This window comes from Triticum urartu, chromosome 7A, assembly GCF_056163025.1.
Source record: "Triticum urartu cultivar PI428250 chromosome 7A, HENAU_Tu73, whole genome shotgun sequence".
Taxonomy (NCBI): domain Eukaryota; kingdom Viridiplantae; phylum Streptophyta; class Magnoliopsida; order Poales; family Poaceae; genus Triticum; species Triticum urartu.
This window is the reverse complement of record NC_141879.1, coordinates 61,784,054-61,810,732: the sequence shown is the minus strand read 5'-3', so window position 1 is coordinate 61,810,732 and position 26,679 is coordinate 61,784,054. Positions and strand designations below refer to the sequence as shown.

The 26,679-nt window shown below is 48.9% G+C and overlaps 2 protein-coding genes and 1 pseudogene across 3 annotated transcripts; 2 read left to right on the top strand and 1 right to left on the bottom strand.

Annotated features, from left to right (window-relative positions):
- Window positions 1-973: 973 nt before the first annotated feature.
- On the bottom strand, window positions 974-7,445 carry LOC125520994 (uncharacterized). 2 transcript variants are annotated; one of them, XM_048686032.2, is made up of 3 exons: window positions 5,777-7,445; window positions 1,369-1,509; window positions 974-1,288 (listed from the first exon to the last, which is right to left on the bottom strand). In XM_048686032.2, exon 1 carries the CDS (start codon window positions 7,153-7,155, stop codon window positions 5,995-5,997), a length of 1,161 nt encoding a protein of 386 aa, XP_048541989.1. In that variant the 5' UTR covers window positions 7,156-7,445; the 3' UTR covers window positions 974-1,288; window positions 1,369-1,509; window positions 5,777-5,994. The 2 variants fall into 2 exon arrangements, with proteins under 2 accessions (XP_048541989.1, XP_048541988.1); XM_048686031.2 differs by having other exon boundaries at window positions 974-1,509.
- On the top strand, window positions 1,516-3,739 carry LOC125520993 (uncharacterized). The gene is made up of 4 exons (XM_087531853.1): window positions 1,516-1,772; window positions 1,883-2,241; window positions 3,318-3,528; window positions 3,731-3,739. Exons 1-4 carry the CDS (start codon window positions 1,617-1,619, stop codon window positions 3,737-3,739), a joined length of 735 nt encoding a protein of 244 aa, XP_087387979.1. The 5' UTR covers window positions 1,516-1,616.
- Window positions 7,446-16,006: 8,561 nt separating the features above from the next.
- On the top strand, window positions 16,007-17,978 carry LOC147957799 (uncharacterized; annotated as a pseudogene).
- Window positions 17,979-26,679: the final 8,701 nt, after the last annotated feature.

The following is a 26,679-nucleotide window of genomic DNA, read 5'->3' as shown; positions in this document are numbered from 1 at the left end:
CAATTTTGGGGGGCGGTCGGAGGCCGATGTCACTGGGGGTAGGTGGACGACGCTCATTTCGATGGGAATGCGCGAAGGGTTCTAGAGCCGGTCGAAGAGGGTTTTGGGGTGGGGCCGGAGTGTCAGAGTCCGGCGTCGCGGACTGGTCCGGCTCGATTCGATGATGCGCGTTGGATGGCTAAAAGTGCCTGACGGTCCATTCCAAATATTTGCAGGCATTTTGATGATTCTACTCTTCTTTGATAAAAAATAATAAAAAAAGAAATCATATAGCACTCCACATACAAACTGGAGTACATCGATAGACATTACGCGAACGTAAAGGTGGATTCTTTATTTTGTTTTTACAACAAAGGCAGAAAGAATCCTTACACTGTAGACCACAGCACAAAAGGAGAGGCCGGCTCCCCTCTCCCCCTTCTCCTCTAGGACCCCTCCTACCAAGCCAAGCCAGGCAAGCCACCCTGCTGCACATCGACGCACGACGGCCATCGGCGCGTCCGCCTCGCCGCGCCGTCCCGTGCCCCGGCCGCATTGCCTCCAGATGATTTGATGAGCCGCGGCCGCACTTACCACGGTACCTTGTTTCTTTCTCCCTTACCCCAAAGATGCTCCCGTTTGCATATTATAATCCCCTCTCGGTCCGAGTAGTATATTCTACTCTCTCAAATCCTCTTTTTTGGGAGGCGGGAGGAGATGCGTGCTCTTGTAGGAGCCTTTTTTGGGAGGGAAAGCAGGGTTTGTGTTCCGATTTCTGTTCATAGATCTAAAAATCCTCCTTTCCTTGGTCGGATTTGGAACTACTAGCTTTTTGTTGGAAAAAAGGGCCATGTCTATGGATTGGCCCTACAAATCTGGGCGAATGTGGAACTACTAGCTTGCTATTGGAATAAAAGCCCCAATTTTGGATTTTGGGCCCTACAAATCTTGGTGACTGCTCTTGCTAGTGGGGTGGATGTTGAGGAGGACAAAATTAAGACTTTGTAGACCAGCAGGGTCTAAATTCTCTCCTGACTGAAACTGAAAACCCAAGTTTTTGGAATAGCATAACTATTCATGAAATGAGTCAAAATGTAAAAAAAAAAATCCCCTCTACAACCCTGCTGCAGCTAGAACTGATGTGTTGTTTCCTTGTCCATTTTCCAGATAGCTGCCGTCAACAGTCACTTTATCTTCAGGCTCATCATTGCTAGGTCTCTGACCCCACTTTGTCCACCAAGAAAGTGAGCTGTAATTCTCTCTGGCCTCGCTTAATCGTCACTCTCATGCATAACTCCAGTCATGCCACCTACAGTTTACATGCATTTTTATTTTTCCTTCAATCCTCCTAGAGCTACAACTGATGCCCTGTTTCCAATTTTCAGGTACCTGCTGCCAATGGTCTCTCCATCTTCAGCCTGATCACTCCTTGACTTTCTGCCCCCAGTGTCCACCAAGAAGTGAGCCCTGTGATTCTCTCTGGACTCGCTTCATTGTCACTGTTTCATCCATCTTGTGCATTGACGTCACCTGCAGTTTATATGCTTATGTTAGAGATTTAGCAACAAAGTTCGCTATCGTTGTTTAGTCCATCTTCTGCAAATAACTCATTCGCTTTGCGACAGGGATTCTACACAATGCCACCAAAGAGAACCAAGAAAATTCAATCACACTCATCAAATCAAGGGAAGCAGCAGGAGCAGCAGGGTAAGCAGGAGAAGAAGGGGCCGACACCCCGATGGAGACAACAATCAGAAGCGCGGGTCCGCAAAAACAAACAGCACTCCATGAAGGTACGTTGTCCAGCCATATCCCTCTTTGTAACATATGTGTATCTTAATCTTTGGACAGAAAATTTGTGTAAAAGTCAGTCTCTCAATAGATTGTTTTTCCTTTTATGTAGGACGTCAAGGTTTTCAAAATTGATGTCAATGCAACACAGGAACAATTTGACCAGTTTACCGAAGACCGAATCAACCACATGCGCAACGTTGCTTCAGCATTTGTTAATGGCGCACCCGTGACACCCCCGTATATCAAGGATTGCGTCACGTATCACATTGTGAGACTGACTGATACGGTGGGTAAAGGCCCTTCCGTGGACATTCTCATCCAAGAATACAATCTCTACATGATAGGTTTTAGGGCAACAAGAACAAATGCTGATGACGGTGGGGGATGGTTTCACTTTGCTGGTGAAGTCATGCCGAAATTCATGACATCTCTCCCCATCACCTATTCATCCAGTTACAGCATGGGATCGTAAGTGCTCCCTCCGTTTCAAAATAATTTAAGTTCTACGTTTTTCATAAGTCAAACCTTTTTAAGTTGTCTATAGAAAAGTCCGCAAACATGATCTTTTTTGAAACGTTAAAGGACAGTAGGGGAGGCTCGTACTGTCATATATTAATAGAGCCATAAGAAGTTATAGGGTTTACATAACTACAAAGTACAGGGGGACGATCCGCAAGAATCAGTAGCATGTGGCACGCTATTCTGATAGTACGTAGACCCAACTAAGTCCACCCATGGTAAATACACAATTATAAAATTTATGCAATTGTTTCAGCACCAATCCTGTGTTCTGAACTTCTATATCAAGCACCTCCAAGCCACCTTTCTCTTTTGGGCGACAGACTAGCTCCCACGCAGCAAGCGAGTTACACTTAGTCTCGTCGCCCTGCTTTTTTCGCCAAAGACAAAAGCCTTCTTATCTTATCAAGGTGTTCCACAATTTTCAGTGGAAGCCTAATAGAGCACATGGTGTAAACAACTAAGGGAGGAGAGGACTGAATTTACCAACTATAGTTTCGCTCCCTGAGAGATCATAGACAGGGTCATGGATAACCTGCGTTCAACTCTGTCAATGATGGGCATTAGTTCTAGAACTGTCGGTTTGGTAGTGCCCAGAGGCAGGCCAAGATAGGTAGAAAGAATCGACCCGATCGAGCACTTAAAGGAAGTCACGATTTGCTGAGCAACTTCTGGAGAAGTATTGATCACACAATACTTCTGCGCATTGGATGATCACACAATACTTCTGGAGAAGTATTGAGCAGTACTGTTGCTCACACAATACTGGGATTGGCATGGTAATTAAATGTTTTGTGTATGCATCATTGATCGCAGCTTGTAATAAATCAGCCGAAAGACAAAAATTAACGGGGTATGAAAATATATTTCATAATGAATCTAATGAAATAATTTTGGTTTTGTAGATGTTGATATATTTTATAGAATATATTTTTGTAGATGTTGATAGATTTTGTAATGAATCTAATGACATTTTCTGCCACATATTGTTCTAACAATAGAATTTTTTAATTTATAAATTTCAGGTTGCAGATCAGGTTGGGGTTTGGTGTCCTTGATGAGATTCGCATCATCCTTTTGGGCTTCACTGTCCAAAACAGATTGGACAAAACAAGCGAGAGACTACTGAGCCTATCCATTGCCCCTTACATGTTGAGTGAGACCGTGAGGCTTCAAAATGCTCGAAATGATGCAGGACGATACATTTTGCATAAAATAAGGGAAGTTCTCCCGTTGGTAAACCAATGGGCTGATATATCTCATGTTGCATTCGACTACGTGATTTCCCTAAACAGCAAAGTTCTAGAGAGAGCTGCGAAGACATACAACCTACGTCTTTGCTTAGAGCTAGAGGGACCTGTTTTTACTTATGAACTGAGGTTGCTCGTGGGGCCCGAGGGATATCTCCGTGTGCTGTTATATGATGAAGACTATGTAGCATCTCTGATAGAGAAGCGCGAAAAAGACAACCCACCGAGCCAAACACTTGAGATCAGAAACTTGGTGAGTCGATGTGAACTGAATATACATTTGAAAGATAACTTAATCTTACAATTCTGAAACACCATGCAGGATATTCAAGGTGAATCTTTCAAATATTCAGAGCTGCAAGAAGAACTATGGAAACAGTGCTGCAGATTTGGGAATGTTGTTTCTCTAGATGCCGATGAAGATCATAATGTAATTGCGCAATTTTCTCACCCAAAAGCAGCAGACGAAGCCAAGATCTTTTTTGATGGGAGCATTATCGGTGGGAGAGTGGTGGAGGCGGTATTTTCTCCTTCTCGAAGATAAGAGGTATGTAGGGATATCTACAGCTTTACTTGGTCAAGTAATCAGGAGAATCCTACCATAGAGAAACTGGATAGTGTTTTAGTTTCCATGCAATGGGAGATGTTTTTTCCCTTTAGTTTTTGTTAATGTTCTTCCCAGAACTCTCTCTGACTATTCTTCTCCTTTGGTACTAGATGTGTCAACAGTAAAAGTACACAAAACTAGCGTGTTTAGATTTGACCTATGCTGGTTCTTGCAGCCTGATTTAGACAATGTAGTTATGAAATGTTGGAAAGATAGTTACTGTGGTAGATCTTTTACAGAGCTTTAAGGAGAGCTCTTAGGGGTTGGAACATTAATTACGAAGCCAGCAATTAAAAAGAGAAAAAATAGCTCGCTGAGGAGATAGATGCTATAGATCGAGAGAGTGAGATGGCGGGCTAAAGTTCTACTACTAAATATTTGCACAGGAAGCATTTAAGTGACAGATTGTGTCAGTAACACTCCAATATCAGTGGAGAGCGATTCACCGGTTTGGAGCCTTGAGAAATCTGGTGTCTATTCCATGAGATCGTTCTATAAGATGATCAATTTTGGTGGTGTGTGTGGTGATCTTGGGGATTGTCTATGGAAGATTAAAACACCACCACATATTCATGTGTTCTTGTGGCTTGTTGCTTACAACAAATGCCTGACCAGGGATAACTTAGCGAAACGACAAACAGTGCCTGACATGTCCTGTGTTTTTTGTTCAGAATTAGAATCTGTGCAACATCTTTTTTTCGATTGTGTGGTTGCTAGACAGATGTGGGAGATACTTTCAGAGACCCTGCACATTCCAGCTCCTTGTGATTTTAAGTCGATTACTTTCCTTTGGAAGCATGTGAAGAAATATGAGGCTGTTAATTTGGTTACTTCTGCTACCTTGTGGGGCTTATGGCGGCTTTGAAATGACTTTGTCTTTCAGGGGCGAAAGTGGCGAAGTATGAGATGCGTGGTGGATTCGGTGGGTTCTCTGGTGCGGCAGTGGAAGGTGCTCTGCTCAAATGCCCAAGCTACGCTGCTACTTGAGTGCCTAGGACTGCTCGATCATCGGCGAGGAGAATTGCTTAGGATTGGTAGGAGATGAGCCTCGTCTAGCTACCCTCATGGAGCTGCAGTGCATGAGAGTCTTCTTATTTTGCTGTAGCTTTGAACTGGGTAGTATTTTGCTGCCTTCATGGAGCTGCGAGGATAATTGCTTAGGATTGTGTGGTGAACTGAGCAGTTGTAATAAGTTAGCGGTTGCAGTTAGTTTTAAACTGCAAGCTTATGCTCTGAATCGTCCTAACTGCTGTGGCCTATCGCCCCCCTGTTTCCCCCCTCTGTTCTCTTCTCCCTGGTCATGTGAGTGTGTGTGTGTGTGTGTGTGTGTGTGTGTGTGTGTGTGTGTGTGTGTGTGTGTGTGCGCGTGTGTGTGGACCAAGACTGAGCTACATCTGGTATGGTTTGTGGGCATGAGCGACTACCTAAAAACTTACACAACATGTTTACCAATCCAAAAATATAGGCTTATTTTCAGAGGAAGGGTGACCAAAACTAACAGATTTTGCTAAGAATCATCTGAGATCTGGCTTGCAAAAAAATCATGCGTGTTCAACTATCCGCACCCAAACAAGAAGTGAAGTATAGACTATACTGAATTTATATTAGTTGGCAGGCAGGAAGGTACCTTGGACTTGGATCACGGTCCCCGGAAGAAATCATACATCCCTCCCTCCATGCCCCTCGCCAGCTCCCGCGCAACAGCTGATGCAATCCTCTCGTCTCAACGAGCATCACAATCTCCTCACTCTGGCCGCCAATCCAGAGCACCCGAACGGTCAAACTGACAGCGCCCCCGATCCCATGACCCCGTCGCGGCCGTGCGCCGGCGAGGCGAGAGCGGGATCACGCCAGTAGCTTGGCTCGAGGCTTCCTGTCTCCCACATCTGGCCGCCGCCAAGGCGAAGCCGGTCGGGATCTCGGGGTGCCGTGCCCGTGACACACACGGACACGGCGGCCTCGCGCGCCTTGGAGACGGCAGGCAGATCGAGGGCGGACTGTGAATTTGACGCAGGGCCGCGCCGGGACGCCGGAAATTTCAGGGCGCCGCCAAACGCGGCAGCCTCCTCCCCGCCCGCCGCGCGGCTCAGCAAGCGTAAACCCCGGCGCGGCGCGGAGGGACATGCGTGCCGCCGGCGGTTGCTCGGTGGGCCAGCGGAGCGGGATCGGCGAACGGATCGGCCGCCGGAGCGAGGAGGCTGTGGGTCTCGGCGGAGTACAGGATGGACGGATGGGCCTGGTCGAAAGGGCAAGGAGATTTTCCGGTTGCCCAGCCGTGCCGTGTAGGAGTACTCCACTAGGCGGCTCGCACCCGTATCCGTGTGGGAATGGGACCTTCCTACGGCGCGTGTCGCCACCGTGATCGCGCGCGCGTGTCGCCATCCAACGAACGGCCGCGCGCAAGTAACAAAAGCCGCGGCTCCGCCTTCCCGATCTGATGTACGGTTGATCTGGCACCCGTCTCATCCACCGTACATCGGAGGATCCGGTCGCCCCACGCTCATCCAGCGGCTTCGCCTTCATGCGCGCACCGCCGCCGCCACGCCCACGGACCAAGCCGGCGACGAAGCAGAGCGGCCTGCCAGGAGCGCGCGCCGTCGCCTTTGCTCGGCACGCCCGCCGCGCCGCCGGGCCTCGCGCTGAAGAAGCCCCAGCTCTGCCTTGCGGCAGCATGCCGGCGAAGCAGAGCACCACATCGCCGAAGCCGGCCGTGTCCGGCAGGCATGTTCTCTTCTCCCTCCGGGACGAGTCAGCTCCCCATCCTCGGCAGATTTCTGGGCGGCCCGTCAGCGACGCCCATCCCAGCCACGCCGGTGAGCGCCGCCGAACACGATCTGGAGACGCCGTTCGAATGGAAAGCGGTTGCGCACCGTCAGGGGCCGAGAAGCCAGGACGCCGGCTCGAGGTTGAAGCCCCGCGGCGTCCTGAAAATCTGTTCCCCGCCCCGGCCCGCGGCGCCGGCGGATGAAGGCCTAGAACATCGGAAGGGGTGGTGTGGCAGAGCATGCCCTGCTGTCCAGGTTGGGCGTTGCTCTCCGTCTCCGGGCGCCGTCGTGGATCGATTGGTGGTGGAGAGACGGCCGTCGGGCCGTCGATGGGTGGCGGCGGGAACGTGGCAGAGGCAGCTTGTTCGCCTGCCCAAAATATGTGCGTCTGGATTTGTATTTCCAGCACCGTCTATTTGGCGGTTTCCCGTTTGGGCATATACTATTATTATATTTAAAAAATTGCCTCTACATCGGCGATGCGAACGTGGCAGAGTCGTGTAAATAATTGGAGATGGTCAATCTTGGATCAATATGACCAAGTTAGCCAACACTGAATTTCTGAACCATTCTAAAGGTAGTAGTACCATTTTGGTTTCTTTCTAGCCTCTCATATAATTTGTGTACTGTAGATTATTATGGTCATACAAGATCATTATCCATCAAAATATAAGGCCCCCAAGTTCAACTTCTGAGTGTAGCTTCCAACCCAATACCTTTCCCCCAAATTGGAGCATTCTGAACACAAGGAAGTGCTATATAGACTTATCCATTTGAGCTCAAACCTTGCCACATCGTTGTTTCAACCTATAATTTTCTCCACCTACCTCGTAACTTTGGATGCTCTATTGCAATTACTGAGCAAACCATCCGAACCCAACATTTTACCAACATTTATGTCTTTGAAGTACAAGTAGTACCACTTCTCTTGTTCCTGTTGGCTGAAAACTTGCCGTGTCATTCATCTCAGTGTCAGATCAACACCCACCAAAATTCAAGACAGTTCACCAAACCTATCTACCACCATTCACCCCCAACGCCTACTGGTCAGAGTGGTGTTTAGCTCACTTTGCTGCACTCCTTGGCCCATTGGCTGTCAAGTCTTCCAGTATATCTATTACGACGCCGAGGACCCACCAGAATATGGTCATGGAGCCATTCAGTGCCGAGGCCACGCGATGCCGGTGGTGACCACCCCTTCAGCCTGCCAAAACTGTGCACTGCGAGCTCCCACCTGCTGCCCTTCGTTATTTATCCCTGCCTCCCCTGCTTCCCCAGATCATTATATATCTCACTCAACCCCTCTGACGAGCTCCCCGACGCCATATACCCTCCACGGCTTCGAGTTCGAGCACACGAGCGGCATTCAGAGAGTCCGGGCGGCCACCGACGCTCCACCCCCTATTTAAACCCCTCTCGGAGGCCACCTGAGCGACTCTAGATCCTCCAGTATTCCCCAGAAATCTCGGGGACAAGATAGTTGAGCTCCCGTGCTCCCTTTCGGCTGCCATTGCCGCCACCCATGCCTCGGTCCAATGCGAGCTTCCAGCCCTCCCCCTCTCCATTAAACCGCTCCAGGGAATCATAAACATCAAATCGGAGATATCCCGCGATCCCTATCCTACTTCCCGCGCCTGTGGCGAGCTCTCCAGCATCGCCGTCGCCGCCCTCCGCCTTGGTCAACGGTGCGCTCACCACCGAGCTCGACGGCGACTTCCCTCGCCCCCATCGGACGCGCATTTCTCCCCTGAAACACTCCGGTGTGCGTTACGTCGGCAGCGGCGCCTCCAGTCGCCGGAACGGCCACCGCAGGCGTCGACTCTGTCTTCGGGCGCGAGGTTGAAGACGCAAACATTCGACCTCGACAGCTGGGCCCGCGTCGTCAGCCTCTCAAGCCTTCCCTCCTGTAGCGGAACGAGGGAGTACACCAGTTTTTTTAGGGGAGTACACCGGTGTGCGCCTCCTGCAGAGCAGCTGGGCCGGCCTCGCTGTCGCGGCCTAGAAACGGCCACAGTCCAGCCCCTTCGGCCCAGTACGGCCCAGCCGACGTGTCTCATTCATTTCACAGGGAAAAAAACTGTCAAGACCCGAATGTAGTTATTTTAATTACAGACTAGCATTGCATCATTCATAACTTTCGCTCGTTACTCCGATCGAGGTGATTCCAACACCCACGTTCTCCATTCAAAGAGACTGTTCTAACTGTGTCGTTTTCATGATGTTTATACAAACTTAAAATGGCATCTTTCTTATTCTTCTTCATATAGGTTTGCCGGAAAAGGTCCTCTCCGATGAATCCTTTCCGTGAGATGATCGCACTTCGTTCCGGAGAATCCTTTACCCCAAGGCCCAAGCCAACCAACTAATATATGTCCCAAAGCATTGCTCCTAGGTCTATAAGCATTTATGCGTGACAAATGTGTGTGTGTTTATTTGTGTGCACATGTTGGTTGCATGCATTCTCATTTTGGAGTTACTATTCGACCCAATATAATTTAAAACTTGCAGACTTGCACGTGAACGAAAATGATATCGAATGTGTGAAATAGTTGTAGAATAACCTTAATAAACTTGACATGATTCAGATGAACCTTTGTTTTTCTTATGTTGGCACTTCTCCCAGGTTTCGTGTGGCAAGAGCTCCTCGTAGCCAGCCGTCTTGGGCAACTACTAGCTTTATTTTTCTTGACGCTGCTCCCAAGTCCTATGTGATAAGAGCTCTTCGCAGCCAACCATCTTGTGGCAATTGTCAAGTTTCTCATTTCAACGCTGCTCCCAGGTTCTATGAGATAAGAGCTACCCATGGCTAACCGTCTTGTGCAGCTATTGAAGTTTCTTGTTATTAGCACTATTCCCAAGTTCTGTGTGATAAGAGATCTTCGTAGCCAATTGTCTTGGGTATCTAGTAACTTTATTTTTCTTGACATTGCTCTCAAGTCATGTGTGATAAGAGCTCTTCGTAGCCAACCGCCTTAGGTAGTTGGTAACTTTATTGTCTTAACTCCGCTCCCAACTTCTGTGCGATAAGAGATCTTCGTGACCAATCGTCTTGGGCCATCAAGTTCTTCTTATCAACACTGCTATGGAGTCCCGCGCGGCAAGTGTTATGCTACCCCGTATAGCCAACCGAATTGGGGCAGCTGTTGAGCTATTGTTGAACTGTCCCTCTGGTGGCTATTGATTTATTTGCCAGTTTTCCAGCAAAGGTTCGGAAGATCATTAATGCCCAACCTAAATGAGATACATTAACTTCGACTTGCTTGTGCATGTGTATGTTATATCTTTGTCATGTTGCATGTGATGGTTATTGAGAGCTTGCGAGAAACTTCCATGGTTAGCCATTTCATTATAAAATCATCATGCCCGAATGACTCATGTGGTATGATGGAGTCGGTTGTTACACTTTTGCGTTGATGCGCTTTGTATTTATCATGTATAACATTCTTATGCAGGTGGACGGAGCGCTACCCTGGCCAGGTAGGCGGCGTCTGACCTATAGGAGTCTAGGCTAGTGTAAAAGTCGATTAGTCAGTTATCGAATCTCGACAGGGATGTGACAAGTGCCATGGATATGGCAAGCGTCCAACAGTTCTCCCTTGTGGTGTGCCCACTGGTACTACCGATGAGGTAAAAATGACATATTGGAACAACGGCTCTGTTGGAGTGAACCTGGCTCGCCCTAAGAAATCGGCACGATCAACCAGGATAATTCCATAGTGTGGGTAAAGTGCAAAATCTCTGCATAGTGTCAATATATTCGAATAGCCGTGTCCGCGGCCGCGAACACAGTCTGTATTGTTCGGTCTGGGTCGAATGTGGAGGAATAAACACCAAGAAATGATATTATCAGTGAACCATGGAAAGTTAAGGTTCATCATAGCTATATGGAGACCCTATGACAATAGGTTGAACTTGAGATTGGGCCATGAGGCGACTATGACAATGTTGGTCGGATGACCAAGAGAACTGGGATATGACCTGGAGAGGATCATGGGAATAAGTTGAATATGATGCATTTACTTAATATGCTTTATCTTCGTCATGCTGTATTTACTTCGGTCATTCTGTCATTCCAGTGGTAGATTGGATGGCATGCTAGCTAGACTTGATATAATACATGTTGCACATTATGCTTGTATGCTATGTATTGATTTGCGTGGGATATATGTTAGCTGATTGACTTGCTAGTACATTAAAAGTACTCACGGCTTTTAACGTGACCAGACTTAGCAAAGGACCCATCTTTCACTAGCGAGAAGGCGGAGTGTTCGTTTGCTAGGAGAGTAACCCTTCCAGATCCATGTGGATTGGAGCCCCACCGAGTCCCTGTTGCCATTAGAAGGTAAATTTTGTTGCCCCAATCTCTGTAAAGTGTTGTATATGGCCATGATGTACTGTTTAAGTGACAATGGCTAGTAGATCTTTCTCGTAGAAATGTCTGTGCTGTAAAAGCACGCGCCAGTGTGATATACTTGGTTGGCATGTGCGGCGGCCATCTGCCGGCAAAGGATTCCCAGGCGGAGCACCACATTCCTACTCTCCCCCTCCCCCCCCCTCGCCAACGACTAACCATGGAAGGCCTACCCTCGGGCCACACTGCCTCGCGTCGTTCCTGCCCCCATCGCTCAGTAGATCGGCATCAAAAAATGAGGTGTGTGGCCACCTAGGGTTAACCGCGTCGCTACTCGCAGTGGGCATGCACCGCGCCTGCACTACTGTTGTTCACCATCGCCACCATGGATGTATGTAGACTCTCACCCGACTGGATGGTTGTTGCGGTACCACATGCCCAAGGGTTGACGAAAGCAGCTGGGGAAGCGCGGGGCAGATCCCGTTGTGGAGCTCGTCGACATTTCTGTTGTCTCCTTACAAGAGAAGGTCACACCATCATCTCATGAATCCTCCATTGTGGCTGCGAAGCCGGTGCTCGAAGAAATGCCGGCAAGGTATATGTAGTCTGGACACTGCATAATTTCTTAACATGGTGGATGGTGATGCATTGCAAAATGTTGAGAACGAAAACTCAAGCTTGTGTTTGCTATAGATGCACTTGGGGAGGGTTTTGTGGATCCAAGTCCGATGAGGGGATCAAGGGTTGCCGATTACACAATTGACAAAGAGGTGAGTTTGATTAATGCATGGCAGGCCATCGCTTACAATCCTATCATCGCAGTTGAACAAAGTGGCAACACATATAAGGAGTTTATGCATGGCCACTTCCTTCACAACAAGAAGAGTGTATGCAGTGAGAAACCACATATATCTTTCACACATAGGTGACAAAAAAATCAAGAAGAAGTGGTCGTCATGTGTAAAGCAAGTGAAGCGTCTCAACCCATATGGAACCTTGTTAAAAAAACATATGGAACCACCGATATTGATATGGTGATAAACTCTTTGCTTTTTCTCAATTATTTGCATTTGTCAACATTTTGCATGTCGTTCAATTTTTTTGATTTGTTGTTTTTGCTTGATAGAAGATCATTGCTCAATGGTAGTAGTACAAGAACTTGAACATGAGGGAACAAGTCAGGAGTTAAGGGGTTTGCCTTGATGCATTGTTGGTTGTTGCTCTAAAGAAATGAGAAGTGGAGAACGAGGGTTAATGAAGTGCCAAACAAGAAAGACAAGGTTCTTCTCAAAAAAAAGACAAGGTTCCAACAAGATCCAACTGTTCCTACATCATGGATGATTCCGAAGATAGCAACGGATATCAAGACTTGCTTGCATTCCTGCAACCGTGTCTGCCAATCCTGTTGGAGTTTCACCCACAAAAAACAAACCTAAAATCTAAAAAGTGGCCGCGCACCTTTTAGAGGAAACGAGCGGCCTGGCTCACAGCGCATGCATGCTTAATTTTTTTGTCCACTAGTGTATATGACTACAGCATTAAATGTCTTCACACTGTCCCTTTACTTTAGAAAACGACCAGATCCATATGTATTTATTTCGGGTTTTCAAAAATTCAAAAAGCCATATCTTCCAAACCGTACATCAGAATTCAAATCTATTTTCACCCTCCGAATCCTCACGACGAGATCTTTGAAACTAGATCCCTCATGGGTATGTTTTGACGAAAAAAATTCGATGCCAACTTTGAGGCTATATGGTGCAACTTTAATACTGCATTGTGCAACTTTAGTACTGCATGATGCAACTGTTTTTCAAAACCAAATTTAGAGCTACATGATTGAACTTTCGATGAGGTTACAACATAGCAACCATAACAACCGACTTTTGTGATGTGCAACTAGTCTACTGCCCCGGCCAACTACCTAGTTGTAGATGTGCAACTCTCCTCCCTACTTGTGGATGTCTACTGTTGGCATACTCTGCCCACCTCCCCTATTAGGGATATGCGCAACTCAGTATGTTGTTCAAGCCAACTGTCTATTAGTCGATGTGCAACTATTTCCTCTCCCTGCTTGTGGATATACAGTTTCGGTTGGCGAGGGCAACAAACGGAGTTGCACATAGTCTGCTAGGCAGTTGGCCAAGAAAGCATGCGAAGTTGCACATCTCACAAGTAGGGATAGTTGAACGGTGAAAATTCCATATTCACGAGGATAGTGAAAAGCTGCATATAGACAGGGTGCTAAAGTTGTAAATCTCAAAAACAGGGGTGGTTTGGACCGGTTGCTAGAAGAAAAAAACTACACATCCATGAGGGGTACGATCAAAAGTTGCTCTCACTGTTAGACATTTGGTTGTGGCAGTATCCAAAGTTGCACATCCACTACTAGGAAGTTGATGGGTACAGCAAAAAGTGAAAGCACATCCACGGGCAAGAGGAAAGTTGCACATCAATTAATAGGCAGTTGGCCTGCGCAACAGACGAAATTGCACATCTCACGGGAAGGGGTAGTTTGAGGGGGTGGAGGTGACATCAGTGAAAACTGCACGTCCACGGGATAGGCGAAAAGTTGCACATCCACGATCAGCTAGTTGCACATCAACTACTAGGCAGTTGCACAAAACGAGGCACTAAATTGCACAAAAAAAATTTCGTCGAAACATAGTCATGCGGGATCTAGTTTCAAAGATCTCGTCGCGAGGATTCGGAGGGTGAAAACGGATCTTAATTTTGATGCGCGGTTTGAAAGTTATGGCTTTTTGAAATTTGTAAATCGTGAATTAAATGATACAAAGCCATGTGCGTCCATGCATTAAAAGTAGGAACAGCCGGACGCATGTCTGTTGGATATTTTTTGTTTAACTAGCTGGAACCATAAGAATTTTTCTTAATCGAGATAAAGAAACAAATACTTTCCATTTAATAACCGGCCGCTGTGAAGCACTAGCGGGCAGCCGCTAGACGCGTCCAAAAACAAATAAAAATCCTGTTGGTGTTTGAGATTCAATATAGAGTCAAGGGCAGAGCATGGTCTCAAGATAAATATCTGGCCACTAACGTGTCGGCGTATGGACCGTGGATTTTGGCGTGCAGTACTGCAGTTTACTGTTAGTTGACAAATCTTCTCACGCTGCCGTTTTAATCAAGGCTTGCTCTTGGAAGCATCAATCTCCCTCTCGGGAGGATTCATTCCGCACTTTGTCTCGGAGGGTGATGATGAATAAAAATTTCAACTTTGCCAAAAAGAGAAGAAGCGTTGCGTGTGTGGTTGCGCACTTGCGCGAAACAAGTTGGGGAACTGATACTGTTGCTTTCTGTAGATCCCCGCTCAAACAGAGGTGTCTATTCAGAATCGGACATTGCGGAAAGCACGTTTCCGAATTCCATTATTAAAACGAGATTAGTGCTGTTAAATTCAGTACAAGGACTGGCACTTGACTTGGTGATTGTTAAATCGAGAAGATGATTTCATCCTCAATTTACTCTCAGGGTGTGATACTGCCATATGAGAATTTGGATGAAACGACTGGCCTTAACTAAATTCATATCCAGAACGCATTACCTAGAACAGAGTATTCAGTCCAACATAATGAACTTTCTGCTGCCTATGCAAGAGCCAATCTGCAGCACTTTTTTTTTTGTTTGGCAAAGACAGCATTTTGGCCCTTCTAGTGGATGTCTCAGCCAGTGATGTAAAGATCACACACTAATAACCACTTAAAATATTTGGAACAGAACTGCCAAACTAATACTAGTACTATACAGTACCACCAAGGCAGGGTGGGTGAAAGTGATGCGCAATGGCAACATCAGCGACGAAGCTGCAGCGGCGGAGCCAGCGTAGCGCTATTGGGTTCAAGTGAACCCAATGGATTTTGCATGGTACATGCGTATATGCACGTATCTACATGATGTGAACCCAGTAAATCATCTTGGCCGACCCCAACAAATACACCTCACGGAAACAAAGGGCCCAAAGGCAACAGCCCACTAATCCATTCACATGCCTAAACCACGCAAATACGCAGCCCCACGCGGCACGCCTCATCCATCGTCTTTTTTTTGTCATTGTTCATCTGATCGTTTCTCCGACTCTCATCTCGTCTGTTCGTGTTGCTCGGCGACTCGGCCGCCGCCGCATGCCCGCGGCAAGTCACGTGGCCGTAGATTCGACATCGGCGACAATTAAATTTCAAAACTTGAGGTAATTAGATTATATTGCCGCATCTTTTCTCTTATCTATGTTCTATCTAGCCTAATAGCCCAGTACAATAGTGATAGTTTTGCCCTATAGTCGTCTAAAAACAATTCTCCATGCACTTCGATTGATCTAGTCTATGGAGCGGTATTTTTAAAAGGGAACTCAGACACTAGATCGAGATAATGATATAGGTACATCAAGGTCACCCATTAGATATAGGCAAAGTGCATCAAAAGTCGCTACAGTTAAGTCTCCCATAGCTTACTCTTCATATAGAAATGAACTTCAATGTTATGACCGGCATATTAGGGGCTTAGCCCAGTGGGCTGTGGCCCAAGTTATCTTATTGTTATTAGGGGCTTAGCCCAATTATCTTATCGTTATTAGGGTCGTTTGCTTAGGAGTCAAGTAAACCTCTTTATGTAAGGAGAGAAGATGTATCAATCTAATCAAGTAAGAAGCAATCAGTATTTGCTCGGCTTCCCTTAGGGAGCCGGGAGACCTAACCCTAGCCGCCTCTTACGCCACCGCCGCCTCTTCTCCACCACGCAAGGACGGCGCCCAGCCGCCGGCCGCCGCGCCCTCGACCTCGTCTTCCTCCATCTTTCCCTACAATCTCCGCCCTAGAACCGGCAGAGCCCTAGCTCCTAACACATTGGTATCAGGTAGCTCAGTTCCGATCATGTCTTCGCCGCCGCCCATCCCGTCGCTTCCGCTGCCGACCGTCACCACCGCGCCGCTGGCCTTCTCCACCGCGCCGCTGGCCTCCCCGTCCGCGCCGCTGGTCGCATCCTCTGGCACCGCCACCACCCAGATGACGGCGCCCTCCACCGCACCACCGGCCGCCGTCTACTCCCCGGCGAAGATCACCGAGGTCCTCAACGATCTCGTCACCGCCGTCCAGGGGATACGGCTATACCTACCCGGCCCCTACGGGCCGCCGGCCGCCGCGACCGGGCCAGCCGCCCTGCCGTGGTATTCGGCACGCGCGGCGCCGACCGGGCCTCTACACCACCACTGGCCGCTTCAGCCGTCGCTCGCTGCCGCGCCCCAATGGCCGCAGTGGTCGGCGTCGGGCCTCGCCGCGTCACCCACGCCACCCGGGTCCTCGCCGCCACCGCCCTGGCAGCCGCCGCACCCCGGGGCCACCGCGATGCTGGTCGGGCCGTTGCAGCTACAGCCAGCCCCCGCCACCGCCTCGATCTGGCCACAATGGCCGGCCGCGGCCATAGCCGCGCCCGTCGCCTCCGGCGTTTCCAGGCAGCAGCTGCTGCCGCTGCCAGCGCCTCCGCTGCCCAGCACCGGGCTGACTACAACTGTGCCGGCGGGCGTGCCGATTCAGCAAGTGCGGTTCCCGCCCTCGCCATCCCAGCTTCCGGCCTGGTTGGCCGGGACGTCGCCGCCGCCAGTCTACACCATGGCCGCGGACCAGCCGGCGCCCTCCCTGCCGTACGACGGGCCCTCCGACTCCACGAGTTTCCACGCTGTCTTCGACGGGCCACCGCTTTCCTGCGGACCACCTGTGCACACCGGACCAACGCCATCCTCTTTGCTGCTCCGTACCGCCGAGCCGTACACTCACGGCGGTCATGCTCAGACACCGCCGCACTTCGCCAAGCTCGCCTTCGCCACCTACGACGACGCCGAGGACCCCCTCAACTGGCTCAACCAGTGCGGGCAGTTCTTTCAGGGGCAACGGACGCTCGCATCGGACCGCACCTGGCTCGCCTCTTATCACCTCCGCAGCGCCGCACAAACGTGGTACTACGCCCTCGAGCAGGACGAGGGCGGCATGCCCCCATGGGAGCGTTTTCGCGAGTTCTGCCTCCTTCGATTCGAACTACCGATACGTGGGAGCCGGCTGGCGGAGTTGGGCCGCCTTCCCTTCACCTCTACGGTGCAGGACTACACCGACCGCTTTCAGGGCCTGGCGTGCCACGCGCCTGGCGTGACAGCTCACCAGCGGGCCGAACTCTTCGTCGGCGATCTGCCAGATCAAATCCGCATGGACATCGAGCTGCAGGGACCCCAGGACCTCCAGACGGCCATGTACTACGCGCGCGCATCCGAGCGCCGCGTGGTGGCCATCCAGCAGGCATCACCGTCCCGGGCCGCTTGGCCGCCACCCTGGCCGGATGTTCCCGCGCAGGGTCTGCCTGCTCAGGCTTCCGCGGCACCCCTTACCGCGACCGCGGCGCGCCCGTTCCGCCGGCTCACCTCGGCCGAGCTACTCGAGCGTCGCCGCCAAGGGTTGTGCTTCAACTGCGACGAGACCTACATGCCCGGCCACATCTGCCCCCGACTCTTCTACCTGGAGGCTGCAGACTACATTAAGGAGGACGCCGTCACCGCCGGGCTCGGCGACCTGGCCGCCCCAGCTATCGCGGAGGTGTTTGACGCTGGTTGATCACCCCGAGAGTTCAGCAAGCGCTTCCCCACCTTACAGCTCGAGGATGAGCTGTTTGTGTAGGTGGGGAAAAGTGTTATGACCGGCATATTAGGGGCTTAGCCCAGTGGGCTGTGGCCCAAGTTATCTTATCGTTATTAGGGGCTTAGCCCGATTATCTTATCGTTATTAGGGTCATTTGCTTAGGAGTCAAGTAAACCTCTCTATGTAAGGAGAGGAGATGTATCAATCTAATCAAGTAAGAAGCAATCAGTATTTGCTCGGCTTCCCTTAGGGAGTCGGGAGACCTAACCCTAGCCGCCTCTTGCGCCACCGCCGCCTCTTCTCCACCACGCAAGGACGGCGCCCAGCCGCCGGCCGCCGCGCCCTCGACCTCGTCTTCCTCCATCTTTCCCTACAATCTCCGCCCTAGAACCGGCAGAACCCTAGCTCCTAACATTCGATGATTTGCCTTATGATCCGAATGACCGGAAGAGAATTTCAGAGTACCCAAGAAATCCAAAGAAGCAAGATGAGACAAGGAGCAAATATTTAACGAGGGGACCTTATAGGCCATCGTCTAATTTTGATTACCCGCAGAGGGAGATTGTCGATACTCAACAAAGATTTAATCCAGATTGTTGATGAGTATGATCCCTGGCTTGAGTATAATGATAAAGTGAATTAGGCCTTCTTCTGCTTTCAAATATTACAACGAGGGACAAGCTGAGACTGATGCATTTGCAATTAACGGCTAGAACGGTTGGAACAAGAAAGGCAGACTATATACTCATGAGGGTAAGGGTAGTATTATTAGCTTTCATAATGTAGTAAAAAATATGTGATGCTTTGATGTATCAAGTTCATTCAATTCAGGTTGCTCTTCATAAGCAAACCAATCTTACAAAAAAGCGAAATCGAATCCAGCTTAACGCTTTCATTAAATCGGTGAGATACTTGTTGGATGAAGGCTTAACTATTCGAGGCCATGACGAGTCAGAAGATTCAAAAAATAAGGAATTTTTTCAAGAGTCGGTACATACTTTGACAATTCAAAATAAAGCTATACGAAATATAGTCATGGAGTGAACTCAATGGTCAAATTTTCTGGCTCCGCCCCTGCGAAGCTGTAGGTAGGTCCCTGAGTATGAGCTTGTCCCACCCCACCAGTGGAAGCCTGGTTTCCTGACATCGTCGACGGTGACCCCCTCGTGGCCCTCGCCGCATCCGGTGAGCAGGAAGGTCTTGAAGCCGAGGTCGCGGAATCCCCTGTGCTGAGGCTGGAGGGATCGCCGGCGCCTCCCTCCTCTCCACCCACTTGTCCAACTCCCGGTGGTCGAACAGCTCGAGTGTCGAACAGCGAGCGCACGCGTGTTGGCAATCTCGAGTCGAAGATTGCTAGAGAGCCGTGGTCGAACAGTTTGTGTGTGGGACTCACCCCGTTACCCCGTATCCGTCCTGGGCGTAGTAAGGGAGGTTGGAGAGCACTGTCTTGTCGACGTCAAAGACACGCGTGGCGCGGCACGCGTAGGCGTAGGCGTAGGCCTCCGGTGCGCCGAGCTCGAGGTCGGAGCGGTAGGCATGGCCCGTGCGCGGTGCACTCCTCGGGCACGGCGACCCACGGCGCCAGGTTGTTGTCCTCCCATGCCAGCCTCCAGCTAGCGCGCCGCACCCACGAGGCCACGACAGCTCCGTCGGCAGCTCGATGACGAGCCAGCGCGGCCTCCACGGTCGACACGTCCTGCGCCGCTCCTGCAGCCGCGACCGCGAGGAGCACCGGCACAAACAGGTCGCCGTCGGCGCGCGCGTCCCCCGGAGCCGCAGAGGAGGAGGGAGGAGACACACGTCGGTCGACAAATATGCGGGGATGCGGGGTTGGATGTGGCCGGCTCCTGCGAACTCGGTGTTGGCTTGGACGCCGGCCATCAACGGGTGGATCATCGAGCCAGAAGATTATCGACGACGACTCCGTCACGGTGCCGGCGGTCACAGGGCGTCTGCAATGACCCCCGTTTCGACTCGCATGGCGCTTCATAGGGCCAGCGCGGCGATAGCAGGCAGTACCGCCGCGGGGACAGGCGCCAGGAACGCCGGGGCGGCAACGATGCGCACCCGCGTTTCCAGCCGCGCCGCAACGACGGGACGACGTGGACGAGGGCCAAGGTGGCGCGCGCGACACACGCCGTGGCAACAGGAGGAAGCGGACGCGCTCGCCTTGTCGCCGGCAGGGTTCGTCGGTTGGGACACGGGAGGCGCCGCCAGCTGATGCTAATGTCGACGACGACGAGGCCGCGCCGCCGTCCCCTCCGAGACCTCCAAGTTTATCGTATTTTGGGCAGTTGTTTTGCTCATGTGGCACGCTGACCAGAATTCTTTGTTTGACTTATCATTCCGTGACCTATATATCAGTGTAATCTCCTCTAGGCTATGTTCGGTTACGCCTTTCCCCGCGTGGTTTTGGGCCCAAACCACGGGGATCCAGGCGGATCGGCCCCACTAGGAAATAATCTCCGCGTTTTCGATTTGACGCATTCGGTTAAGCCTCGATCGGATCTTTCCCCCGTCAAAATCCCTCAAAACCGCGAGGAAAAAATCAGCTGCAGTCCATCCGTGAAAAAAATCCGCCTCTCTCTCTCGTAGTACGCAGGTCTCTCGTTGACGCGACCGAAGCGAGGGCGTGGGCTTAACCGAATGGAAGAAAGAAGCCCCGATCATCTTTGGGGTCAGGTGCTGACACCCAAAACCACTAGGGGAACTAATCTATTGTAACCGAACAAGGCCTTTGGAAAACACCCTGCGTCTCTCTTTTCTCATGGCGCACCTACGGAACGGGCCGCATCTTCGGCGACTCCGCGGCGGATGACCGTGAGCAAAACAAGCGGACTCGATCGTCCATCTCCTCGTGACACGTACGCGCCGGAGTCGGTACGGCCACGGCCCACGGCCCACGGTGACTACGACTCCGGGAAGCTAGCCATGCCGCCGCCGCGCCCGCACAAGCCGAGTACGGCAGTGCTGGAGTCCGTCGTCTTCGTCTTGTCGATTGCGCGCACCCTCGTAGACTGCCCGCGTCGGAGGTCGCCCTCGGCGCGAGCGCGGGTGCGGCGGCCCGGATGTCCGCAGGGAAAGCGGATGCGCTCTGGGATGGCAGCGCTAAATCCTATACCAAGCGGGGACGCCGGACGCCATCCTCGGCCACGTCGTCTCGTTTCGTCCCAATCGCAGAGACGGCTGTGCCACCAATCGTCCTGTCCCGCGAATAGCGCGTAGGACCTGACCTGACCCCACCACACGGGAGTCACCGCCGCCGCACCTGTACTGCCATAGGTGCGGTGACGGTGACTCCTGTGTGGCGCCGCCGTCTGTCTCGCCAATGACGCGTAGGACCTGACCCCGCCACACGAGAGTCATCGTCGTCACACCTGCACTGCCACAAGTGTGGTGACGGTGACTCCCGTGTGGCGCCGCCGTCCTGTCCCGCCAAGTGGGCACAGGCAGGTGTATTGCGTGGGTGCACCAGCCTAGCGGGCAGCTCCTTCTCAAGACCTTTGGCCGTGGCATCCAAGAGCTCCACCACCCTCTGAACGAGCACGCGCCACGACCACGTCATCTGCGCGTTCGGTTGCGGTCGAGACATTGACAATGGATACAACACGGACACATGCATGCAGCGAGGCTTCGTCTCCTGCTCCCTGCCGCTACCCTGCAAGGCTGCAACCTTGTCTCCTGCTCCCGGCAGCTGCACCTTCCGTCCGCCAACCATCACCCATCTACGTCCCTAGAGTCTTTACAGGCGTTTTACAGGGTGAATTTGAGCTGGGCAAGTATGATTGGACAAAGGGAGAGGGTGGGCCCGCACAAAGTTTAGTTGAACGGAAGGGTCCGTGAAAGGCCCGTATTAAGTCCGTTGATGTAGCATTTTTGGTCCCTGGACCTGGAGACGTTGGCCGTGAGCAACACCAACTATTTTTTTTCTCTGGCTACGCGCGTCACATACATCGGCTGAATTGACACTGATGCTAGTGGCCTACGACCACATCAGTGACAATAACGGGACACGTGCTCTGATCGTCCTGCAACACTTCTGCTTCCTGAACGCACCAACGAAGAAGATGTCTCCATGCCCCTTCATAATAAATGGTAGAGTGCTATTTAAAAAATAAAGTTGCCCGCACTGAGCGAGCCGCGTAGTGGCCTACCGCCCGGCGTACGTGGCATACCCAAGCCCCTTTGGTGCCCATAGCTATTTTTTCTCTTTCTTTTTAATCTTCAAGAAATGTGTGAAAATCTGTGAACTTTATCTCAAATTTATCAAATCTTCAAGAAATGCACAAACACATCATAGGGTGGTATTTAATTTATCAATTCATGAACTTTATCTCAAATTTGTGAATTTTATTCATTTTCTAAAAAAATAGTAAGTTTTTTTCTTGAAAAATTCCAAATTCGTGAACATTTCTTTCAAAATCGATGTACTTTTTCATATCCGTGAACGATTGGGCCAGTCCAACAGTCACCCGACGAGAGTGATGCCATCGCCTACTCGGGCCGAGGCCTAAGCATTTTTTATTTTTTATTTTTGTTTTTCTTCTCTTTTTTCATTAATTAATTTTCTTGTTTTTTGAACTTCAATATTCTTTTTGAAACCTGTTCAAAAAGTTAAAACATTATTTGGAATACAAATGTTCTTGTTTTCCAATATTATTTACAATTTTAAAAAATGTTCCTCGATGTTCTCTCTTTGATTCTCAATACAAAGTTCTCCTCGATGTTCTTGGAGATCTATTCGATGTAATACTCTTTTACGGTATGTTTGCCGAGATTCGATGAATTGTGGATTTATGACCAGCTTATCTATGAATATTATTTGAATCTCCTCTGAATTCTTATATGCATGATTTGATATCTTTGCAAGTCTTTTCGATCTATCGATTTGGTTTGGCCAACTAGATTGTTTTTTTTTTGCAATGGGAGAAGTGCTTAGCTTTGGGTTCAATCTTGCGGTGTCCTTTCCCAGTGACAGTAGGGGCAACAAGGCACATATTATATTGTTGCCATCGAGGATAACAATATGGGGTTTTCATCATATTGCTTGAGTTAATCCCGCTACAGCATGTCATCTTGCTTAATGCGTTACTCTGTTCTTATGAACTTAATACTCTAGATGCAGGCAGGAGTCGGTCTATGTGTGGAGTAATAATGGTAGATGCAGAATCGTTTCGATCTACTTGACACGGACATGATGCCTATATTCATGATCATTGCCTTAAATATCGTCATAACTTTACGCTTTTCTATCAATTGCTCGGTAGTAATTTGTTCACCCACCGTAATATTTTCTATCTTGAGAGAAGCCACTAGTGAAACCTATGGCCCCTGGGTCTATTTTACATCATATTACTTTTCCGTCAACTTGCCAATTTCTGTCGATGTTCCCTTACTTTGCAATCTTTTACTTTCCGTTCCTTAAACCAAAAATATTAGTTTACCGTTTATCCATCTCTATCAGATCTCACTTTGCGAATAACCGTGAAGGTATTGACAACCCCTTTGTCGCGTTGGTCGCCTCTCGCTTTCCTTTCCCCCACTTCTAAAACGATTTTTAAAAAGATTTGCCTTTTCTTCGCCCCTCTTCGTTCGTCTTTTCGTTTGCCTCTATGTCTTACTTGGTTTGTTTGCTCGTTTGCTTGGTATAATTGTGTGTCTATTGAAAATCAGAAGCAAAGATTTATGGATCCTCATCCGCTTGCTAATCTTTTTAAAAGATCCAATTATGATGAACCAATTGCTAGTGAGTTTTGTGCACTAGAATTATCTTTATGAAGTTTTTCTTGAAATTCATGAATCTGAAAATTGTGATGAAGTACTTTATGAAGTGATTTATGATAGATCTTTGAATAAAAAGCATGATTGCAATGATGTTATTATAAATTCTATTAATGTCAATTGTGCTAATAATATGCAAAACCCTAAGCTTGGGGATGCCAGTTTTGCTATGTCCACTACTTGTTGCAATGATCATGATTGGGGTGATTCTTCTTATGATGTTCAAAATTTATTTAAGCCCCATGATGAATATGAGATTGATAATAGTGTTTGCAATAATATTGAAAGTGGGTTTGGAAGATCAATTTTAGATCCCACATATTTGGAGTATGTTCAATCTTATGAATTTTTTGATAAAAGTGGGTTTGGAGAGGTCATGAATTTAGCTAATGTTAATCCCACTATTTTGGAAGAGTGTCAACTTCGCATGCATGTGGATCGTGTTGAGAATATGTTATGTGATAGCTATATTGTTGAATTTGCTTATGATCCTACATGTAGTTATTATGAGAGAGGAAAAGATGGTTGTAGAAATTTTCGTGATATTAAATTACCTCTCTTCATGTTGAAATCCTATCGTTTCTTTCTTCTTCCTTGCATATACTAGTTTTTGCTTGCCTTGATAATTTGTTTTCTTATAAAATGCCTATGCATAGAAAGTATGTTAGACTTAAGTGTGTTTGTCACATGTTTCATGATGCTCTCTTTATGCTTCATTATTGCCTTTCGTGTGAGCATCATTGAAATCTCAATGCCTAGCTAAAAAGGCTTTAAACAATAGCGCTTGTTGGGAGGCAACCTAATTTTATTTTTGTTCTTGGTTGTTAGGTCCTATTTTGCTTTGAATAAATCATTTAGCCTCTGTTTAGATGTATTTTTGTGTTTTAATTAGTGTTTGTGCCAAGTAAGACCTTTGGGATAGCTTACGATGATAGTTGATTTGATCCTGCTGAAAAACAGAAACTTTTGCGCCCAGGAGATTAGTTTTAGTTTTTAACAGAAATGCGATAAAATACTGATTCATTTTGCAGAGTATTTATAAACAAATTATCTAGGACTTCCTAATTTCTCAGAAGTTTTGGAGTTACAGAAGTATTCGAAATATCCAGATTGCTACAGACTATTATGTTTTTGACAGATTCTGTTTCATGTGTTGTTTGTGTTGGGGAACATAGTAATTTCAAAAAAATTCCTATGCACACGCAAGATCATGATGATGCATAGCAACGAGCAGGGAGAGTGTGTCCACGTACCCTCGTAGACCGAAAGTGGAAGCGTTAGCACAACGCGGTTGATGTAGTCGTATGTCTTCACAATCCGACCGATCAAGTACGGAACGCACGTCACCTCCAAGTTCTGCACACGTTCAACTCGATGACGTCCCTCGAACTCCGATCCAGCCGAGCTTTGAGGGAGAGTTCCATCAGCACGACGGCGTGGTGACGATGATGATGTTGCTACCGATGCAGGGCTTCGCCTAAGCACCGCTACGATATTATCGAGGTGGATTATGGTGGAGGGGGGCACCGCACACGGCTAAGAGATCCAAGAGATCAATTTGTGTCTCCAAGGGGTGCCTCCCTCCCTGCATATAAAGGAGTGGAGGAGGGGGAGGGGGCCGGCCACCCTAGGCGAGCCCCATGAGGAGTCCTACTCCCGCCCCTTCCAAGTGGGAGTAGGAGAGGAGAGGGAAGGAGAGAGAGAGGGGGAAAGGAAAGGGGGGCGCGGCCCCCCTCCTTGTCCAATTCGGACTGGGGGGGGGGAAGGGGGCGCGCGGCTGCCCTTGGCCGCCCCTCCTCTTCTCCACCAGGGCCCAATAGGCCCATTAGTCTCCCCGGGGGGTTCCGGTAACCCCCCCAGTACTCCGGTATATGCCCGAAACTCCCCGAAACCATTCCGGTGTCCGAACATAGTTGTCCAATATATCGATCTTTATGTCTCGACCATTTCGAGACTCCTCGTCATGTTCGTGATCACATCCGGGACTCCTAACAACCTTCGGTACATCAAAACACATAAACTCATAATATAACCGTCATCGAACTTTAAGCGTACGGACCCTATGGGTTCGAGAACTATGTAGACATGACCGAGACACGTCTCCGGTCAATAACCAATAGCGGAACCTGGATGCTCATATTAGCTCCCACATATTCTACGAAGATCTTTATCGGTCAAACCGCATAACAACATACGTTCTCCCCTTTGTCATCGGTATGTTACTTGCCCGACATTCGATCGTCGGTATCTCAATACCTAGTTCAATCTCGTTGCCGGCAAGTCTCTTTACTCGTTCCGTAATACATCATCCCGCAACTAACTCATTAGTTACAATGCTTGCAAGGCTTATAGTGATGTGCATTACCGAGTGGGCCCAGAGATGCCTCTCCGACAATCGGAGTGACAAATCCTAATCTTGAAATACGCCAACCCAACAAGTACCTTCGGAGACACCTGTAGAGTACCTTTATAATCACCCAGTTACGTTGCGATGTTTGGTAGCACACAAAAGTGTTCCTCCGGTAAATGGGAGTTGCATAATCTCATAGTCATAGGAACATGTATAAGTCATGAAGAAAGCAATAGCAGAATACTAAATGATCAAGTGCCAAGCTAACGGAATGGGTCAAGTCAATCACGTCATTCTCCTAATGATGTGATCCCGTTAATCAAATGACAACTCATGTCAATGGCTAGGAAACATAACCATCTTTGATCAACAAGCTAGTCAAGCAGATGCATACTAGTGACACTCTGTTTGTCTATGTATTCACACAAGTATTATGTTTCCGGTTAATACAATTCTAGCATGAATAATAAAGATTTATCATGATATAAGGAAATAAATAATAACTTTATTATTGCCTGTAGGGCATATTTCCTTCAGTCTCCCACTTGCACTAGAGTCAATAATCTAGATTACACAGTAATGATTCTAACACCCATGGAGCCTTGGTGTTGATCATGTTTTGCTCGTGGAAGAGGCTTAGTCAACGGG